General features: G+C 43.7%; 1 protein-coding gene and 1 long non-coding RNA gene across 8 annotated transcripts in view; one reads left to right on the forward strand and one right to left on the reverse strand.

Moving 5' to 3' along the window:
• Positions 1–19,654, forward strand: part of RNF32 (ring finger protein 32) — a 567,839-nt gene that overhangs the window by 262,274 nt on the left and 285,911 nt on the right. For all 7 annotated transcript variants that reach the window (XM_069647959.1, XM_069647960.1, XM_069647962.1 and 4 more), the window contains 2 exons: positions 10,074–10,198; positions 10,311–10,419. In XM_069647959.1, coding sequence (XP_069504060.1) covers positions 10,074–10,198; positions 10,311–10,419 — 234 coding nt within the window. The remainder of the gene's footprint in view (positions 1–10,073; positions 10,199–10,310; positions 10,420–19,654) is intronic.
• LOC138569725 (uncharacterized) overlaps positions 1–19,654 on the reverse strand; it is a 329,355-nt gene that overhangs the window by 235,272 nt on the left and 74,429 nt on the right. The window lies entirely within an intron of this gene.

Here is a 19,654-nt window from a genome sequence, read left to right on the forward strand (position 1 = left end):
TGGGTATTTTCGGCGTACGAATAGCACCTGACGCCGAAGGAGCGGATGAGGCGCAACAACAGAAAGATATAAATGTTGAAAAGAATGGGGGACAAAGCCGACCCCTGAGGAACACTGCAGCTGAGGTGACCGGACTTAGACGTGAAAGGAGGAATAAAGAGAGTTTGGAATCTATTAGTCAGAAAGGAAATGAACCATGCAGTACCTGACCCGAAACACCTTTCTGGCATAGGCGGGAGAGCAGGGTGGCAAGACCCACGGTGTTGAAGGCCACTGAAAGATCTCAGAGAATCAGGGCACTGACACCCCCCCCTGTCATCCAGGCTGGCCATTTCTTCCTGTACGGCGACAAGGACACTCTCCGTGCCCCTGTCTGGACGAAAACCAGAGTAGGCCGGGTCAAGGAAACTGGAAGATTCAAGGAAAGAGGACAGAATAGGAGAGACTTGTGATTCCAGAAGTTTCATCAGAAAAAGAAGAAGAGAAATAGGCTGAAAATTGAAAGGCAGACCGGGGTCCAAAGAAGGTTTCTTCAGCAGGGGGATACCATGGCAGCTTTAAGCTCAGTGGGGATAAGCCCCGACTGGCAGGAGATGTTCACAGCAGCAGTAATCTCACATAAGAGATCAACTGAAATCTCCTTCATCACTCCCAAAGGCAGTGGATCAGAAGGAGCACAGGACTTGATCCTTTGCATAGCATTGCGGACCATATCCTTGGAGAATAGAGGGAAGGAAGACCAGGTGGGACAGGGACTACTCATACTGCCATTAAGAGGCAGATTACAAGACATCGGGACGTGGGCCAAGGGAGTCAGGCTCTCCGCAATGTTATCACGGATGGTCACGACCTTGTTGATAAAAAAAACTCAGATAAGGAGTCACACAGCACCTGAGTGGGTCTAATGCTTACGGGCGCATTTAGTTGAAGAGGATAGGGACTTGATTACAGCAAAGAGAGCCTTAGGCTGATTCAAAGCAGTCTCAATTTTACAGGCAAAGTAAAGTTTTTTTGCTGTTAGGATAGCCACTGAGCAGGCTGATAGGCAAACCCTATATTGAAGACTGTCAGTAGGATCGTCTTTAGTACACCATTTCTGTTCCAACTGCCTCACCCTCAACCAGGCAGATTTCAACTGATCCGAGAGCCAAGACTCGGGAGGAAGCATACGAGGTTGAAAATGGCACAGTGGAGCAACTTCATCGGCGGCGGCCAAAACAGAGGTAGTTAAAAGAGAGATTGAAGGCAAGGTGGGCGCTACACATTTCTGTAAATTGGCCGAGCACCGGCAACGCTGCATTGATTCCTCTCTCATGGGCTGGGACGATAATGAACAGCATTTCTTTCCTCAAAAGAGTGCAAGACACTATTGATACTGGCTGACCAACTGGCATGCCTGTATTATAACAACAAGGACTGCACAAGGTCCCCAATGTTGTGCAGGGTGGCAGTGAACATCTGGAAATGGGCCCTGGAGCACTGAATTTATCTTGTAAAAGGTTTACTTCCTGGTGCACAGAACGTGAAATGGGACATGTTGACCAGGCTTTCACAGGTAAACCACGAATATGAGCTTCACCATACAGTTCTCCAACCAATTTTTCAGAAATAGGGTGTTCCACAGTTAGACTGGTTTGCTTCAGCAAACAACTCAAAATGCTAAATGTTTGTTTCTTGAGGAGGGCAAGGGTGTAGGCTCTCTCAAGGTTGATCTCATCACTCCTTACTCCAATCTGATGCTATGCTATATATGTACCCTCCAATCTCTTTCATTCAAATGTTGATTCCCAAATGCGCACTATTTACAGCTCCTCCATGATCCTGATCCTTCCTCACTGGCTGAGTAGCACTTGTTTTTCTAACTTAATGCAGCTCGCTTCAGATGGTGCAATATTTCTCCTAGCCTTTCCAGAGATTCTTACCCAACAGAGAGGAAAGATACTCCACGCCTTCCTTCAATCAATGAGCTTGAAAAGCTGGTTTCTGGGGCACTAAGTATGGGACATATAGGTCTGTCTGTCTAATGATTATTTAGGCATCCAGAAAACCTTCCACTTGATTGCAATATAGCAGTAACTGGCCCAAGTTCTGCAACTGGTCCATTCTCAAGGGGGAACATCCCCCAAAATGCTCCATAGATCTTGTTTTTCCATTTATTGTACACCTCGCGAGCTCAGGCATACCACTGGCCTCCTGTCAAACATACCTGACAGCCATCGAAGCATACAGATGTTCTCCTGACATTCGTTTTTAACTTCTAATCCAGTCATCTGGTGTCTTTTCGAGAGGCTTTTGAGGCTCTATACTGCCATAAAGATGCCACATCCAGCATGGGATCTGATTCTGTTAGCAATCTCTTATAATCCTTTCGAGCCAATGGGCACAGGGAAAACATCAAGTTTGACGCATTCAAAACTGCATTATTGGTAGCAGCGATGTCGGACAGAGGGATAAACGTGATTCAAGCTCTCTCGGCTCCTGCATCTTTTACCATTTTCCACAAAAAAGGTGGTCATGCACACTCACCTTAGGTTTTTGCCTAAAGTAGCATCTTCCCCATTTCTCTGGTGTTCTCCCCAAATACTCAGTCTGAGGCAGAATGTGTACTCTACTGCCTGGATGCACCCAGGGCATTACAATTTTACTGAGACAGAACAAACACCTTCAAGAAGGACGTCAACCTATTGTGTACCTTTTGAGGATCAGAACTGGGCAAAACGGTGTTTTAATCATACTCTTTACAACACCAGACTATTCCAAAGGGCATCCATATACATGCAGTCAGAGCTAAAGCTGCAGCTTTATCCTTTCAAAGACCAGTTCTTTTGGAGGTCATAGCAAGAGCATCCAAGAGGCCCTCTCAGTCTACTTTGTGCAAATGCCAGTAGTATGTCAGCTGCAAGGTTCGGCCAGGCTGTCTTGCAGAACTGTTTTGCTTAGGATGGTTCTTTCCAGTTACATGGATTTATGCTTCTGTACTTCTAGTCCATAGTACCCTTTCCTTAATATGCCCTCCTGCCATCCCCTGTAATAAGACTGCTAGTTAGTACTGATGGGCGCTCTGGTCAATGAAGTCAGTGTTTGTTCCATGGAGGAATTTTGTTGTGCAGGATACTGTAATGGTGCACAGGTATGAGTCTGCCCCAGTGGTGGTATGCTTGTTGGCAAAGACTTTTATTTTTATATAAAAGTAAAGAAAAGGAGAGCCTATCTTTCCATACTTCTAAGAGGGCTTGCCATACCTCAACAAAAAGGCTAAGGAATCTGTCAGGATGTCCAATAAAGTAAAATGTCCACCATCCTGCGTCCAAACCCATTTCCGTCCCTTAGACTGTAGACTAACTAAGGAAAAACTGGGTATCTTCCTGGTCCAGAGGGATGCTTTTCTCGTGCTGGACGTCAACTGAAATGTTCAGTTCTTGATTTAGAAAGCGCAAGTTGTTCTTGAACTTAAAAGTGCCTGATGTTAGATGCTCCTCCAAACATATACAAAAAACACAACAGAATTAATGGGGAATTACTTTCCCTCCTCTTTTCTTTCACAGTCTGTCATATTTCCCCAAAACACTGTTCCCAGGTATCAGGAGGGAGTCTCTTTCCCGGTTTTTTCTCCTCCTCACAAATGTAACATCACGCCTGGTTCACTATCCTGCCAGACTTGGCTGTAGTTTTTAGTGTTCCTGAAAATCTCTTCTTTTAGCAATGGGTCCTCGACCCCTTATCTTCACTTCTTGCATCTCTCTCCCTCTCCCTCTCCCTCTCTCGGGTTCCCTTGGTATCTCCCCGATATTGTGATGTGACTTCTCTCTTTTTTTGTGTGGGTCCCAGACCCTTCTAAGTAGTCTTGGGAAGTCGCTGACTTGTAGTGGGCCCCAGCCCCTTGGTTGCATGCTTGTTTGGATTGAAATGGGTCCCTGGCCCCTGTATGCTGTTGTTGCAGGGCTTCCCAGACTTCATATGGTCCCATACCCTAGAGTGCTGCTCTTGCAGGGTTTCCCCGAATTCATATGGGTTCCAGGCGCCTCTCTCCGGTTTATCACATGTTGTGTCCAGGCCTGGTTAACTAACTTGCAAGGCACGGTTTCGCATATGTCAGTTTCAGCCTTCCTGAACCCTCTCCTTCGTTCACCTTTTGTGGCGTTACTGGCTTGCTTGGGTGGCTTCGCAGAACTGCTTCTTCCTGCTGCAGGCTTCCGCACGCCATCCAGCGGTCACTGTGTGTCTTCACAGCATTCCCAGATCTGGTCCCTCTCAGTATGTGCTTCTCGGTTGGACCAGATGGTCTGACTCCGGATCTCTCCCAGACCTCCGATTCTCCAGCCTGGACAACGGCAAACACAGTGTGTGTTCAGCGAGGCTATGTCAGCCTTTCCTGTTCTCCGCTGCGAGCCTCCAGCCGGCTCTCAGTTCCTCCAGGGAGGATCTGACCAAGTACATAGTGCTTCTTCCCTTTTTATCTTGGACTCTGGTTGACTGTACCGCGTATGTCAGTTCCACTGTGGGCTTTTGCGTCCTTGTCTGTTCTTCTTTGTGTCAGTGGTTGTATGAACCTCTCACTCTTCCTCGTCCCAGTATGGCTATATGGTTGGTGTCTACACTACAGAAATACACAGACGTGTGAGGGACCACAAAGGATTGAGTGGTGTAAGAGGCAGTTGTTACTGGTCCCATAGAGGGTTCCCGCCCCATGAGATCCACCCACTGAGTACCACTCCCAGGGGGACTATCTGATAGCGGCATCACTTCCCTGGCCTCATAGGTAGGGACTCCCCACATGGGAGCATTGACAATATCCTGGGATTCATCACAATACCCAGAGAACGATGTGCCAGAAAGCAAACTATGGACTCGGAGTGCAGAGCATTTTTTTTTAAAATTTAAGACCCAAATTGTATTTTTGCACTTCAGTGCAAAAGGTCTCCTCTGTGCGATCTTAAACCTTTCCACCAAGTAGTGAAAAAGAAAAATGTAAAACACAGGCAGAATCTCTTTTATGCTTTAGTTTTCCACTCCATCCTCTCATCTCCTCTCTACCTCTCTTCCCCCAAGCCAAGCCTACCCCAACACTGCCACCTACCTTCTCGGACATCCGGCCCATGAAGCGTGTGTCAGTTGAGGCTTTTGCCGCCACTTTCTCTCCCCCCCTCCACCTTTGGCTGTCTCTCATCCTGATACAGCCCTGTCTCTGCTCTACTCTTCAATTTCCGATACGCTTGATGCTCTTGCCCCTGTCATGAGGATCCGATTAAAGTCCAAAGCCAAGTGCAATTCCTGGTATGACTCTGACCTAGCTACACTTAAACGTAAGTGTAGGGCAGCTGAGAGGAAATGGAGGACTTCCTGTTAATCCTCTGATAAACTAGCCTGTTGCCTGCTACAAAGGCAATACCGACTCTCTGTCCTCACCAAGAAGAGAGTCCACATTCAAGCTCATGTCTCTACAGCATCTAACAACTCGGCCGAACTCTTAAAAATCTGCAAGGAGCTGGCCATCCCTGCTGCAGTCTCTACCCCTCCTGTTACCTCCCAGGCTCTTTGCAATGCCCATGCCTCACACTTCATTTCAAAAACCCAGGACATTCTGTCCACCCTCTCCACCCACACTCCTCCTCTTCCCTCTCCATCTGTGCTTGCTGACCCTCCTTTAGCAACCCTCCCACCATCCTTCTCAACCTTTCTTCTTTTCACCCCCTGACGAGGTTGCTAGACAAGTCCGATCTATGAAAGCCTCTTCAAAACAGGTTCATCCCTGTTCCTCTAAACCCATCAAGGACCACATTGACACCCTCGCTCCGGCCCTTGCTGATTTTTGCACCCACTCATTTGCCTCTGGATCCTTCCCCTCCCCTCTGAAGCACTCCTTTGTGCATCCTCTTCTCAAGAAACCCACAGCTGATCCTTCTTGTCCAGGTAACTATCGCCAAATTTCCATTGCGCCCTTTCTTGGCAAACTCCTGGAAAAGTTGGCCATCTCTCAGTTTAACCTTCATTCCAATTCTGTTGGCTGTCTCCATGACTACCAGTCTGGCTTCAGAGCTGCCAGAAGCATGGAAACTGCTCTTCTAAACATCCGTGAAGATCTGCTCACCAACCTTGACTCTAACATTCCATCTGTCCTCATCCTCCTCGATCTCTCTTCTGCCTTCGACACGGTCAACCATACCATCCTGCTCAACCGTCTCTGTGAAAACCTGGGTATCACTGATCAGGCTCTGGCCTGGCTGACCTCTTTCCTCTCAGATCGACCCTCCCAGGTCCAACTTGGGTCCTTCCTTTCATCTATCTTCCTCTCTACCTGTGGTGTTCCCCAGGGGTCTAACCTTTCGCCCTGGCTTTTCAACCAATACCTGGCAACTCTCGCCCACTGCATTGCCATTTTCTGCTCAAATTTCCAGTGCTACGCTGACGACACTCAACTCATTTTCAAGCTGCCCTCTGCCACCTCCTCTCCCTCTCTCATCTCTGATTGCCTAACTGCCATTCAAGATTGGTGTGCCGCCAATGATCTTTGTCTGAATGCCAGCAAGACGGAGATCCTCCTCATCGGCACACCTTCACCATCCTTTCCCCTCACTCTCTGGCCGTCCTCCCTTGGCCCTCCTCCTACCCCCACCTGCGAGGCTAAGAACCTCGGGGTTATCTTTGACTCCACCCTTTCCTTCTCCGCCCACATCTCTGAGGTCTCTAAAAAGTCAAATTTCCGACTGCACCTCCTCAGAGGTACTCTGCCTTTCCTCTCCTTCCCCCAGAAGCTCATGGTATCTCAAGCTCTGGTTCTCTCTAGCTTGGACTATTGTAACAGCCTCTTTCTAAATCTACCTGCCTCTACTCTCCGCCCTCTGCAACTAATCCAGAACAGGACTGCGAGACGTGTCCTTGGCCTCAAGCCCTGGGATTGTATCTCTCCAGCTCTGACATCTCTCCACTGGCTCCCAGTGGATGCAAGGATTACATTCAAAACCCTCTGCATTGTCCACAAGGCTTTCTGGGGCCTGGCTCCAAAATACCTTCAGCTATCCCTCCGCAAATACCTCCCCTCTCGAGCTCTTCGCTCCTCTACCTCCAACTCACTCAGGGTGAGTCGTTTTTCTAAGAAACGAGCTGGGGGTAGATCTCTGTCTTCGGCTGGGGCCTCCCTCTGGAACAGCCTCCCTGCCACTCTAAAGCTTGAGGAGAACCATCTCTGGTTCTGGAAGCACCCCAAGACCTTCCTCTTTTCTTCTGCCTTCGCTCCCCCTCTCCCCTGCTGATCTGTTCTCTCTTGGCACCGTGCACCTGGCCACACTCTGTCTTTTGGGCCCAGGTACCTGCTCATCCTGCCACCCTCCCGCACTGCCACCGGGCCACCCCTTGCACTGGGCTCTGTATCGGTACCCATACAGCCCCCCCTTTTTCTTCCTGCACTTATCAGACTGCACCCTGTCTGCTGCCTTAAACCTAGCACTTGCAAATTGCTGGCTGCATTACCACTGTTTGTTGCCTTTATTATTTATTTATTGTTATTTATCTGTTTCTCCTCTTCTTCGCACTTTCCACCTCTCCCCCCTTCCATGCACTTTTCCCCTCGCCCCTGCACTTGCGCGTTCTCAAAGTCACTGGGCCTAGTAAGATCCCTGTTTTGTTCTCCCCTGTTCCCCTCCCTTCCCTTGCCTTGTCGCGCTCTGAAACACTTGTGTACGAGCGCGATAGAAATAAAATATCAATCAATCAATCAATACATATTTCAGGATGGCAGGAGCATTTACAATGGATTCTAATGGAATCCACCTGCTTTTATCAGGTGCAAAAGTAAGGGACATTTCAAGGGAATCTATTGGTTCCATGGCAGCATGTAAATACATGCTGGCATTAAACTTTGTAGTGTTTTTAGGTGCAGCAGGGAAGCATGACAGATATGGTTTACCTGATAAGCTCCCACTCAAAAATAAACAATACTTCCACTAATCGTTAAATGTCTTAAGACAGTCATAACACGTGTACCCCATCTTAACTATGTATACCCCATTTTAACTCCTTTTTTAAAGATCTGTGGCACTTGAAAAATAAGTCCCAATGATTAGCAAAACCCTTGATTTGTATAGCAGCAGGTAGAATGTGGTGTGGGACAGTTCTAAATTCAAGATCACTGCCAAATCACGGTGCTGCTGAACAGAGAAGAGAAGCATTTCTCTTATGGTACTTCTTTTTAGTTGCGAAAGGTGGCAGTATCGGTTTCTCTTATTAAAACATGAATTGATAATACTTTGACCTTTCTATATTTAAAAAGTTTGATAAGCGCTCTTCTATTTTGGTTTCTGTGAATAAATGTTATCATTGTACCCAGTTAGTCTACCAGTTATTATTTGTTTTTTTGTTTGCTCTTCTACTTGGTGTGTAGACTAAGCAACACATCAAGGCTATTCATCAATAAAACATTTGTGAGGAGGGGTTGCTTCCTTGAAATAGTGTCACCAATTAGATCAGATTATCTTTTATTATTTAATTCAGTTTGCAAACAAATATCTAGGGCTATGTTTGAACCTCACGTTTATTGATGATGCTAATAAAGCCCACATCCCAACTAGAATATCTCATATTACGCTATTACACTCTGCAAACACTACACTATTCAACAATCTGTGCTCTCTCTTCTTAATGTCCTGATTTTGCAATTTCTATACTATAATTACCCTTGCCCAGTGGATTTACATTAATACAGTCTGTAACACTAATGTGTCTGCCTAGCAAAATCAGGTACATGATCAATTTAAATGGTGTTCTCTTGAAACACAAATTGATTAACTGGACATCATGTCTGAGTATGGTAGGTAGTACCTTACAGATTGATCCCCAATTGTTCAAATTTGGGCTGATAGCAATCATATTTTTCAAATTGGTAGGGTGGATGGTCATATACATCGATGTATGAGAAAAGTGGCATCTGGATTCCGGTTGTGTCACATTAAAAACCTCCATCTATTTCTCCATGAGTGGTTCTTGGAAGGTAATGCTGCCCAGTAGGATTCAGTACCACAACAACATCTCACCTCTTTTCTTGAAATTTCTTGATGAATCATGTTGCCTTTTCCGCAGTTAGATGGCTCTTAACTTAGAATATTGATTTAGCAATTTTTTCCAAAATGATTAAAGACATTGTTTTACCCTTTTCCAGTGTGTGATGAGGTCCCCTGACTGAAAATTGGAACTGACAGCAGGGTAGTCCTACGGGTGGCTGCCAGCCCTAGATAGTGGATGCTGGGCACAGAGGAGGTAAACCAGCTGCATTCCCAGACTGATCTCATAACTAGCCACTCGAGTTTACCTGGGGGCCCCATTGATGTCTAAGAGGTGGGGTTTCCCCCAAAGGCCTGGACGGTAGCTTTTCCACCCATTCCAATTAAAAATATTGTCCCTTCCAGTCACTCAGTCTGTCATTTGAGATACAAATGCAGGTCTACCTCCTGAAGGAATCCAAGCTGCAGGGCTCGGAAGTGAAGAGACATTGTAGGGATTCAATGTTACCCTCCACACTCATCTCTCCCTTCCCCTAGCCTGTGATCTCATTGCAGGGTATATTAGGTGGTGGTTGAAGAAAGGAGGCAGGTATGAAACTTGAGGTGTTGGTGATTGCAGGCTGCTAGTGCCTGAGTTATGAGTGCCTGTATGGTTCGATGAGGTGTGGCGGTACCACAGATGTTTTTTATCTAGAAGGGAGAGTCTAAGGTCTGATCTTTGGAGTATGCATGAAAGACCTATAGATGTACAATTTGACATAGCTCAGTCAAGATTGATTTGGTATTGGTAGCCATGATATTGCTGTCTAAGATGTGATGTGTGTGTAGCGTAAGGTGGAAAGAGATGTTGTAGTGAGTCAGTAATTAGGGATAAGACAGTGTTTGGGTTTGGTGAAATGATGAGAACTCCTGTATGGAAATCTAGTACTAGTCTGTACATTTATCATTCCCATCTGTTGTTGGTCTGGTTGTGGATTTCTAGTCACCTTGTTCTCAATAGGGTGTAGAGTTCAATATAATTTCTTACAACAAACAGAGGTTTGGTGTTGCCTTAAAGATGTCATTGCTTTCTTCCATTAGGTGTGCCTACAAGCATTTGAAAAATTCATTGGTAAAAAGAGCTGTCCCATGTGTAGGAAAACACAGTACCAGACCAGAGTGATACATGATGGGGCTCGTCTGTTCAAGATCAAATGTGCAACAAAGTAAGGATTTCTCATGATGGTATTCCTACAAGTCTGGATAATATTGTGACTTGACAAACTAAAAATGGGTTACTATGTTCAACTTTCACATTGCAATATGTTTTTTGTTTAGAATTCAGGCTTGCTGGCGTGGATATCTAGTTCGAAAATGGTACAAAAATCTGAGACAAACAATACCTCCCAAAGACGCCAAATTAAGGAAGCAATTCTTTGAAGAAAAGGTATGCAAGCTTGATTTAACCCTGGCAATCCTTCTAAATGTACTGCTTGCATTGTACCAAACTGGATATATTGACAATGGGTTTTGGTTTTCTACAACTACGTTTTAGAACTTAAGAGAAGTAATATCTAAAATTACTTCAAGATGCAAAACTTAGGTGCTTTCTTACCTAAGCACCATGCTGTATATGTACCAAAGGGAGAAACTTCTGTCCGTAGTATGTGCTACCAGAATTCTGCACTCCCAAGTCTCACTTATAACTTACATTGTATGCCCTCATAAACATTTTCGGGAAGTGGAGTTAGGAAAGATCTGCTCTTTTACTTATAACAAGTACCTACCTTGACTCCCTCAATCTCCATCAACTCCATTTCCCTCTATAAAGCACAGGCCTTTTCTCAGCCCCATATTTCTCTTTTTCACCAGCTCGGTTGTCAACCTTTTGTTTTGTAGCTGTAGTTTGTTCTGCTCCAGATCACTGTGTCTTCTGTTCTGCAAGTTTGACACATTATAGCATGCGGCCCATTTGGAATAGGATTCCATCTCTGGTTTGAGCATGCTCTGGTGTCGGAATGTTGGCTGTAGCTGCTGCAGCACCATTGAAGCAGAAAGGAATTGAAGGACTGGTAGTAGAAGATGTTGGAACAGTGGGAGGGTCTTCCTCATCCTGCTCCTATGTTTCAGTTTCCTTAGACAACACTGCTCCCTCAGATCCTGTACCTTGTTTGCAAATGAAGGGGCTTCCTTGATTTGTAGTACAGCTGCCATACTGTACATTAACTTGAAGGTTCTAAACTGTGAATCTTGGTGATAGGTGTTGCATTGCATCTGTCACAAAATCGCTGATGTCACAAGATGGTAAATTGTTTCTCCAAGCTCTGCTGTAGAGGTCATACATTTTCCTGAAATGGGCAACCCAGTGTCCACAAGTTGTCCTTGCTCACTTATCAGTAGATATTATGACGAACCTAGCACCCAGAAGTAGGATGGTTCACGATACAGGGTAGCCATTTATCCCTTTGAAGAAACCAAATGTCTGGACACAGAAGATTGAAATATTTGGTATCTTTAGAATTCACATGCATAGTTATGTGTAACAAAAGGAAATGCTCCTTGGTGAAAATGCCATATCTGTAATGTGATGAAGTCACATATCGTAAGAAAGAGGATGGGACTGTGGAGACCATGAATCATGGGGACCATCACCTGATAAGTGAAGCAGGCCATGAAGAAGGGTTATGGTGAATCCCTTATTCTCCTCAGTCCATGCCCAACGTTTGTGCTTGACCTCTGTCACCCAGGGAAGCTCCTTTTTCAGTAGTCGAGAAACTCCTTATACATTTCACTGGGAGTCTTGAGTCCAATGTAATGAGTGTGTCACCACTGCTTTATTACCTCAGCACTTACCCAATCTCCTTTCCAGTGCCTAGTAAACCTGTAGCTGACACCTATCATGCCCTCATGAGTCCTTTTTGTGTGCTGGCATAAATATATATTTTCATGGTCACAGTGTTAGGCCTAGCTCCTTATGGGCGACCACTTGCTAGTCTCCAAATCTACCTCAGGGGGAGAGGGGGGTGTGGCCCACTATGCCCCCTCGTGCTCTTGTATCTCAGGGCCATTGTGCACTGCGTTACTGCCAAATTGCTATGCTATGGACACACAAACATAACCTCTAATGCTAAGAATAGACACAAGATACAACATGCACGATAAACCAAACACTAAGAAATGACATGAGAAATAAGATAACACGGGACACAAATGAAAACACACAAGTCAGTCTCAATTATAACAATGGAATACATTTATTCATACACAGCTTGGCATAATAAGCACTTCTAGAAAAACCGAATTTGCACCCCTTAAGCTTGGGTGTAAACTACAATGCAATGCAATAAATGTAAGCCTTACATGCTTCTAATGCAAGCAATCTAATAGCAATTTATCCAGTCCTGCTGGATCTATCATGCTAATGTAACCTAATAACAAATGCATGCTAATAACAATTTGCACGCATCAGCATTCAGCATTCCTCTCCAATCCACACCGCACATCACTCTCTCTGTGTGTGCCTATCTCCCCTTCTACCAATGTGTCAATAACCCATCTCTAGTATGTGCAAATCTCAACAACACAGCTTCCCACTCAACAGGCCTTTACTCCCCTTTTCTGCATGAACTGCAGGCAGTCCCCACCGGTCTGCATCGGGCTGAACTCAAGCACCGGGCCCCTTTTATCCTTTCCAGCTCCCTCTGCCAGACTGGTAACTCGAACTGCCTCAAGCCTCTGCAGAGCTGCTCTGATCTCTCCCAAGCTGGTCTGCCAATGCTGCAATTGAAAGGCTGCAACGCCTCCATCAATGCCTTACCAAACGCCTCTCCGTGTACATCTCCCTCTCATCTCCAGTATTACACATTTCAGGCTTCAAGTTATAGTGTCAATTCACGTCACTCTTTCTACATGGTTACATTAAGCATTCACTCGTTTCTGTCAACCAGCATTTCTAAATCCAGACAGCACCTGGAAGTCTGTTATGCATGTCTTGTTCTAGTCCCAGTCACTGTGTGTTCTGTCATCGTGACATTGTACATTGTATCTATACCATGGCCATATCCTGTCTGCGTTACAAAACACCATCCTTCCATTTCTCTCCATTCACTGTATTCACTGAAATCCCTCTTTTTCTTTGTGCATCTCTGTGCAAAGCACTCACTCCCTGCTGCCAGCCACCACCTTCTAGTCTGTCTGCGAACCCAGAGCCTGCTGATAAGAACAGCTTCTCTTTTCTCTACTAAGGCAAAAGTCACTGTATTATCTCTTGTCTGTCAAGAAACTGTTTACACATTCCTCGTACCAGTGTAACTCAAAACATTCTTCACTGTGGCGCTGCTCTTCTGTGTGTCTCTTCAGAATGGCTTAGGAGCCAGCTACATGCATTCTAGCGTTTACTCTTTCTCTCGCAACCCAAGCGCTATACATAGCTCAATGCATACTCTAAGTGCACACTCATGCGTGTCCCTAATGCATACATAATACATAATAAAATATGTCTAAACATGTGTCTACATGGTACTTAATATAACAGACCCGCTTCTCTAGCAAATGCAAATGGCTGAATAATATGTGGATAACTAATGTCTGACTAATGTCACTATTAATCAGAATGAATGATGGATAAATGAATCCCTAAATGAGTCACTAATTACTAATGATTCACTAAATGAGTAATGTATTTCTAATGATAACATACCAGGCCTATTCATATAATATCTGGTTTCACAACAGAGAGAGAGAGAGAGAAGAGGAGGAGTAAAACAGGAGAGGGCGAGGGTTAGAGATTGGAAAAGTTGAGAATGATAGTGGCAGAGGAACAGTAATGGTGAGAAACAGAGATCATCTGTGAGGAAAGGTGGCGTGGGGAAGACCTGAACCAAGCACCAAGGTACACAGGAAGGCTGAGAGAGACTAGAGGTCCGGGGCACCCGAGGAGCGAGTACAGAGAGCCAAATAAGGGAAGAATTGTATGTTTTCTAGTATCAAAATCAAGTAGTGGTATTAGAGAAAGGTTGCATAGAAAAATAACATGTGTGTACACATATTTACATAAGTTTGCCTCCCTGTGTGAATGTGGGGTTGTTGGTTTCTAGCATGTGCATGCAATTTGAATGTAGACTAGTATGCATTTCATCTAATTCTGCAGGTTTTGGTTAGAAAAAGAGTGCTATCAATTTAGAACACACAGGATCTTGGTTCACCCACCCAATATGGAAAAATGTTTTATGGGTGCAGAGCCCTTCCCCCTGCTGCGCAACATTAAGAGAAGAGGATGAATTTATATTGGTATCATTTCCCATTGGAGTGGAATTAAGATTGCTAAACTCCCTTTCACCTCTCAATCACTTTTTAAATATCTATGGATTCCACTGGTTGCAAAGTGTGCCCATCGATTCAAAGTCCAAAGTGTTATACTTCACCTTTGAACACCACAAGATTCAGTTAATTGTAGGTATCATTAACAAAAATTCTGCGCCGTTGGCGCTAGGAAGTATTCCATGTTTTACACTGTGCACAGAGAAAGCATTTTTGTTCTTATTTAAATGTAATCTTCCTTAACTTTTGTACATTGAAAGCAGGATATAATTTGAACTAGCTCACTACAATATCCTATTCTCATTCTATTAATAACGTATTGACTCCTGCCCTGTGTGGCCAGAAAAATGCTATATTTTTTTTTTATAAGAATTAAAATCTCACTTGTCCTTAATTATAGTGAAAAATAACTTTTGCATTTCACACACACATCAAGATATTTTATTTGGAATGAGAGCCCCCAAGTTAAAAAAAAACCCTACCTCCCAGCTCCTCCCACTCAAGGGATTTAGCCGGGAAATAATTATAGGTGACATTTCAAATTGCATTTGGTGGAATCTTTATACTTCCTTCAAAATATTCTTTAAGGTGCTAATTCAGAATGGGCCTGCATAAGTTTTCAAATAATTCCAAGTCAGCCTCTCCGCCCTCTTGGAAAGCAATTCTGCTCCAGGAAAGTGCCTCCTCATGGGCAGGGCATAATCTTCCAGGTAATAGCCAAGTTTAGCACTCATCTGTTCGGAACAGAGGTTAGCCCTTCTGTTCAAATTTTGATTTAACAATCTGATTCCTATTCCCTACTATAATATTGCCTTTTATAATTGGAATAGAATAATTCCCACACTCTGTCATTGATTATGCCATACTTTCTGTTTGGTCAAGTATTTCCATTGGCTTGCTTAATAGTCAGACAGTCCGATAGAATACACAACTCAAATTCTTATAGGTTAATCATAGTTTCTATACATTTGAAAAGAAAGAGAAAATGGGGGTTGCTTGTTCTTAACACTTTTTTAAATGTGAAATCATTGTATTCCATATTCCATCAAAGCAACATGCCACATTGATGAACTCTGGATTTCTGGGATTCCTGGGCCTAGACTTACATCTGGATATGTGGCATAATGTTTCATGACATTATTAATATTTAATCATTTTAAAATCATTGGAAACCGTGAGCAATCCCATTTGGTCTCTTATGATAGAAGAAATCATGGTGGTCATAACACATTTTTCAGTTTATTTCTGAAAAACACACACACTAGTCGAAGCCAAAGGCTAGGGTGAACTTTATCTGAGAGAATACAGGGTCTGGGACCCAGCAAGATAAGGAGTTTTGTGGTACATTACTGTGAAAGCTTAAAGGGGGCCAGGGTAAGGAAGACAACTCCCTTGGCTAACAGAATATTGTTTTGGACTATTAAAACGTCTAAAAGAAGCCAAGAACAGGCAAATACTTCAACTGGCATATGGAACTTTTGTTTGAGCTGTTTTGAACTTTCAAGAAAAGCACATAATAAGGAGACAACCTCCAAGTTGGTTAAATGGATGAAGATGGAATCCAGGGGAAAGGAGCCAGTCCCTGGATATTACAACATTGTGTCTTTTGGAGAGAACATTTGCGTATTCTCAAAACCACCAGGGACCTTAGTGTTGGCAAAGAACATTTACACTAGTAACTCAGTTGAGATAATTTCCTTAAACATTAGATTCAGGTTAAGAGTGTAAGAGTCAGTACTAGGGTCTTTGGGCACGACGGCGACTGACTGTTTGACATCCTGACGTTTTCATTAGTTTTCTTCGAGGCAGGGAAACTCCTCTTAGCTTTAGGGACCAAAAGGCATTTTACAAACCCTCTTTTAAAGTTGAATACAAGTTTATGACCCAAAACATGTCACCTTTGTGTCTGAGCTTTACTTCTGCACCCTTAGATTTCTATAAACAGACTTTGAATTTTCACACTACCATTTATCGCATATTAACCAGATTCCAAACATATCCAGCACAACTGGTGAATAACCATGCCCCTTTCTGCGCATGACTCAACAACCGCATGAGAAATACACTGAACACAACATCTTTAAACCATGAACTGTAGTATGCATTAACCATGGTGTACTTTATATACACACAAGTAACTTTTGATGCTACAGCACCAGTCTGCTGAAGGCTCATTTGCATTACATTTAGACAATTTATGAGCAGAACCTGCTGCTTCCAGACTCCGACAGAAGATCTATGTGCACATTGAAAAGATCACATTCCCATTGCTGTTTTTTGCACCCACCACCCACACAGGGCCCATACATTGTCACGTCCACATCATCAATTTTCCAGGCTAAAAATGCAGTGGGTGACACTTGATCCAAGTCAATTACTCTGTGGTAATTCACTTCAACAAAATATATATATATATATATATATACCATTGTTTTTTTAGGGTTAGTGGGAGTGGGTGGGAAGAGGTGGTAGTGGTGGCAGGTTGTTATGGGACGAGGACTCCAAATAAAATAAAAACGAAATAACAAATTCTAAGTTATTCCATACAAGTAAATTATCACAGAGTAATGTACTTCAATAAAACCATGCAGAACCTTTTTTGCACTGTGGAAATGTTCACTTTGAGTTTACATGTCACAGTTGGAACATTGCATTCCAGTGGTCCATTTGCGATCCAGAAAACATATCAAGCCCATAGTCCGTTCATCCGTGTATGCACTTCTCGGATCTTGCAGAACCATTGGGGCTCTAATAATTTACATGGATACCAAGCTTGTGTACCACTGTCCACTTCAGGCCTTGCTATGTAGCCCTTCAGGTGTGTTTATAGTCTCCATCATATGTTCCATGGCCCTAACATGTGGGTGCCAGTACTGCAGTGCATATTGTTTACTGCACAAACAGAAAACTCTCCCAACAAGGACCATCCTGAGGCTCAAGTCCAGTTATCCACGAACAGCGGTTAACTCTTCACTGTAGTAAACTAGCACTACTCATAGGGCTTAAGACACCTGAAATCCATTTGGCAGCATCACTCAAAAACCTCCCTAAGCATGGGAGTTATCCTCTATAAATCCCAACATATACGAGATACACGTGTGTGCCCTTGCAAATACCAGCCTCTTCTAGTCAGATAAATGTTGGACTTAAACTGTGTGGGTTTGACCTGGATCCATCGGCTTTGTAATACCGAGCCAGCATATGGAACTAGCATTGCATGTGGTTGCATCACATTATCATGGGGCTACCCTCCTGCTAATGAGGCCCTATCTGTTCACTGTCCATCGTGAGTGTCGGGTGGAGAGTCTTGCTGAGAGGGCGTTTGCTCACCTTGGAAACCACTGCCCAACATAGTCATATGTAATGTCTGTACGGACCTTCCAGCATTATTGTTTTCTACTCTTTTTTTGTAAATGCTTCTTCAATGCAATTTCTTAAAATACACTCCTCCTGTAACATAACATCACAAAATCGCACACATTTTTCCACCCTAACTCCCCCCCACATCCCTAACTCCATACTCAAACCCACCCTCCACCAATGGCAACAATGGATATCATAATTCAAAATATGCCATCATGTGTACATGCGGGGTTCAATGGCCCAGGTACACTCAACTTTATACCAACACTGCAGCTGACATTACTGAACATACAATCTCCTTAGTAAAGCCTCTATTGATTACGAAACTTTTGGCATACATTGTGTTCCCGGTACTGAAATTAACTAGGCCCATCCATTCGATTCATCGCATATTTCTCTACGAAAGTGGACCATTCCATCTCCCAGATGGCTGTACATCATGTAGGGCACCTTTAATATTCTCCATCTCGTATATTTCCCTGGTCTTCAATGACCACAGTTTCTCTCCAGGAAGAGAGTTCCTTTTCTAACCAATAGCAACACAGGCTCTAGTTCTCTACTCTTTTTACTATCTATGATTACAATATCTGTTCCTATCTTCTGTCCCCATCCCAAGACTTATCTGAAGTTCGCATCAAATTCCCATCCTGCTGCATACACAGGATTTCATCATTATTATTATAACCAGCAATGACGTATGCACAAGCCAACAACTGTCAAAAGCATCATGTACACTAACAAACTGGTCTTTGCAACAATGCCTAGCCACATTGCTTGTGTGTAAGAGTTCACAGAGTGCAACGGATCACTGTATTCAATATCAGAACCACAAAATTGAAAAGCACTCATCAGGAGTTCAGTAAATAAGGTAGCGGCTGTGATAAATGGTATCATCAGATTCGCAAGCAGTCACCGTAAGCCATCCTAGATAACTCCATGGGTGGAGTCTACCTGCATTCTGCTAGGACTCTATGTGACCAGTGTAAAAGGCAATTGTCTCATGAAGTGTGCCTCTACATTTGTAACATGGATAAAACCTGGTCTTGCATGCCAGCTCTATCACAAGCATCTATATTTTAAACACAGTGATTCCAGACTTTTACCTAAAATGGTTGTTCTTTACATGATTGTACAGCTTGCAAAACATGCTGGTGAATTGCAACAATGTATTTGATGGCCTTTTGATTAAATAAAATATGATAACTTGTGCTACCATCCTACAAACAAGCTAAAGAGGTTTCTACGGATTTATTTTGTCTAAATATATTTTCACTCTTCTAGATCGCTTTTAGCGGTGTAATTCCACATGCATAGATTTTTCCTACATCTTTGTGTCAACACGGTAAAGATCTAGAGATAGTTCGTCTTTTTCTCTGCACAACAAGAAGTGGAGATCACACGAGGGCATAGCTGGTTTCTGAGATAAAGCTGGCACCTTCTCTTTGAAGTATTGGCAGCAAAGGCCAGAATGCATTGCAGGTTACCATGTTAAGTTTTAAGGATATGGAACACGAAATGTGAGTTTACAGTAAGGCAATTACTGGAGATATTTGTTTCTAGACCTGTGTAGCAAAGTGGCAAGGGTGCTCCATTTCAGGGAGATCTCAATTGGTCAGTTTGAAGGACTGAAATCGAACCGATTCATTTCAAGGATTTTCATTATAATGCTGGCACATGAAGCAATTCTTGGACATGTTTACAGTAACGTGCTTACTTCCACAGATAAGAGCTTGTTTATTGAATAGGACTGCCTGCTCCATGACCCCTTTTTCAGTTTGAGGTATAGATTATGTTTTAATATTGTGAGATCAACCTGCTGATGAAAGCCCAAGTTCCTGGAAGCCAGAGGAACGGGGCGTGCTAGCTGAGGTGCCCAGCTCTTTTTTTCAAGAGGGGAGGAACAAGGCAGAAGGTAATCTGTTATAGGTCTCTACCAAGACAAGAAAAAAAGGATCCCAGAAGCCTGCCGCCACTATCTCCTATGCAGTACTGAAAATACA

The sequence above is a fragment of the Ambystoma mexicanum genome, chromosome 2q (genome assembly GCF_040938575.1).
Source record: "Ambystoma mexicanum isolate Mex_15411 chromosome 2q, UKY_AmexF1_1, whole genome shotgun sequence".
In the NCBI taxonomy this organism is placed as follows: domain Eukaryota; kingdom Metazoa; phylum Chordata; class Amphibia; order Caudata; family Ambystomatidae; genus Ambystoma; species Ambystoma mexicanum.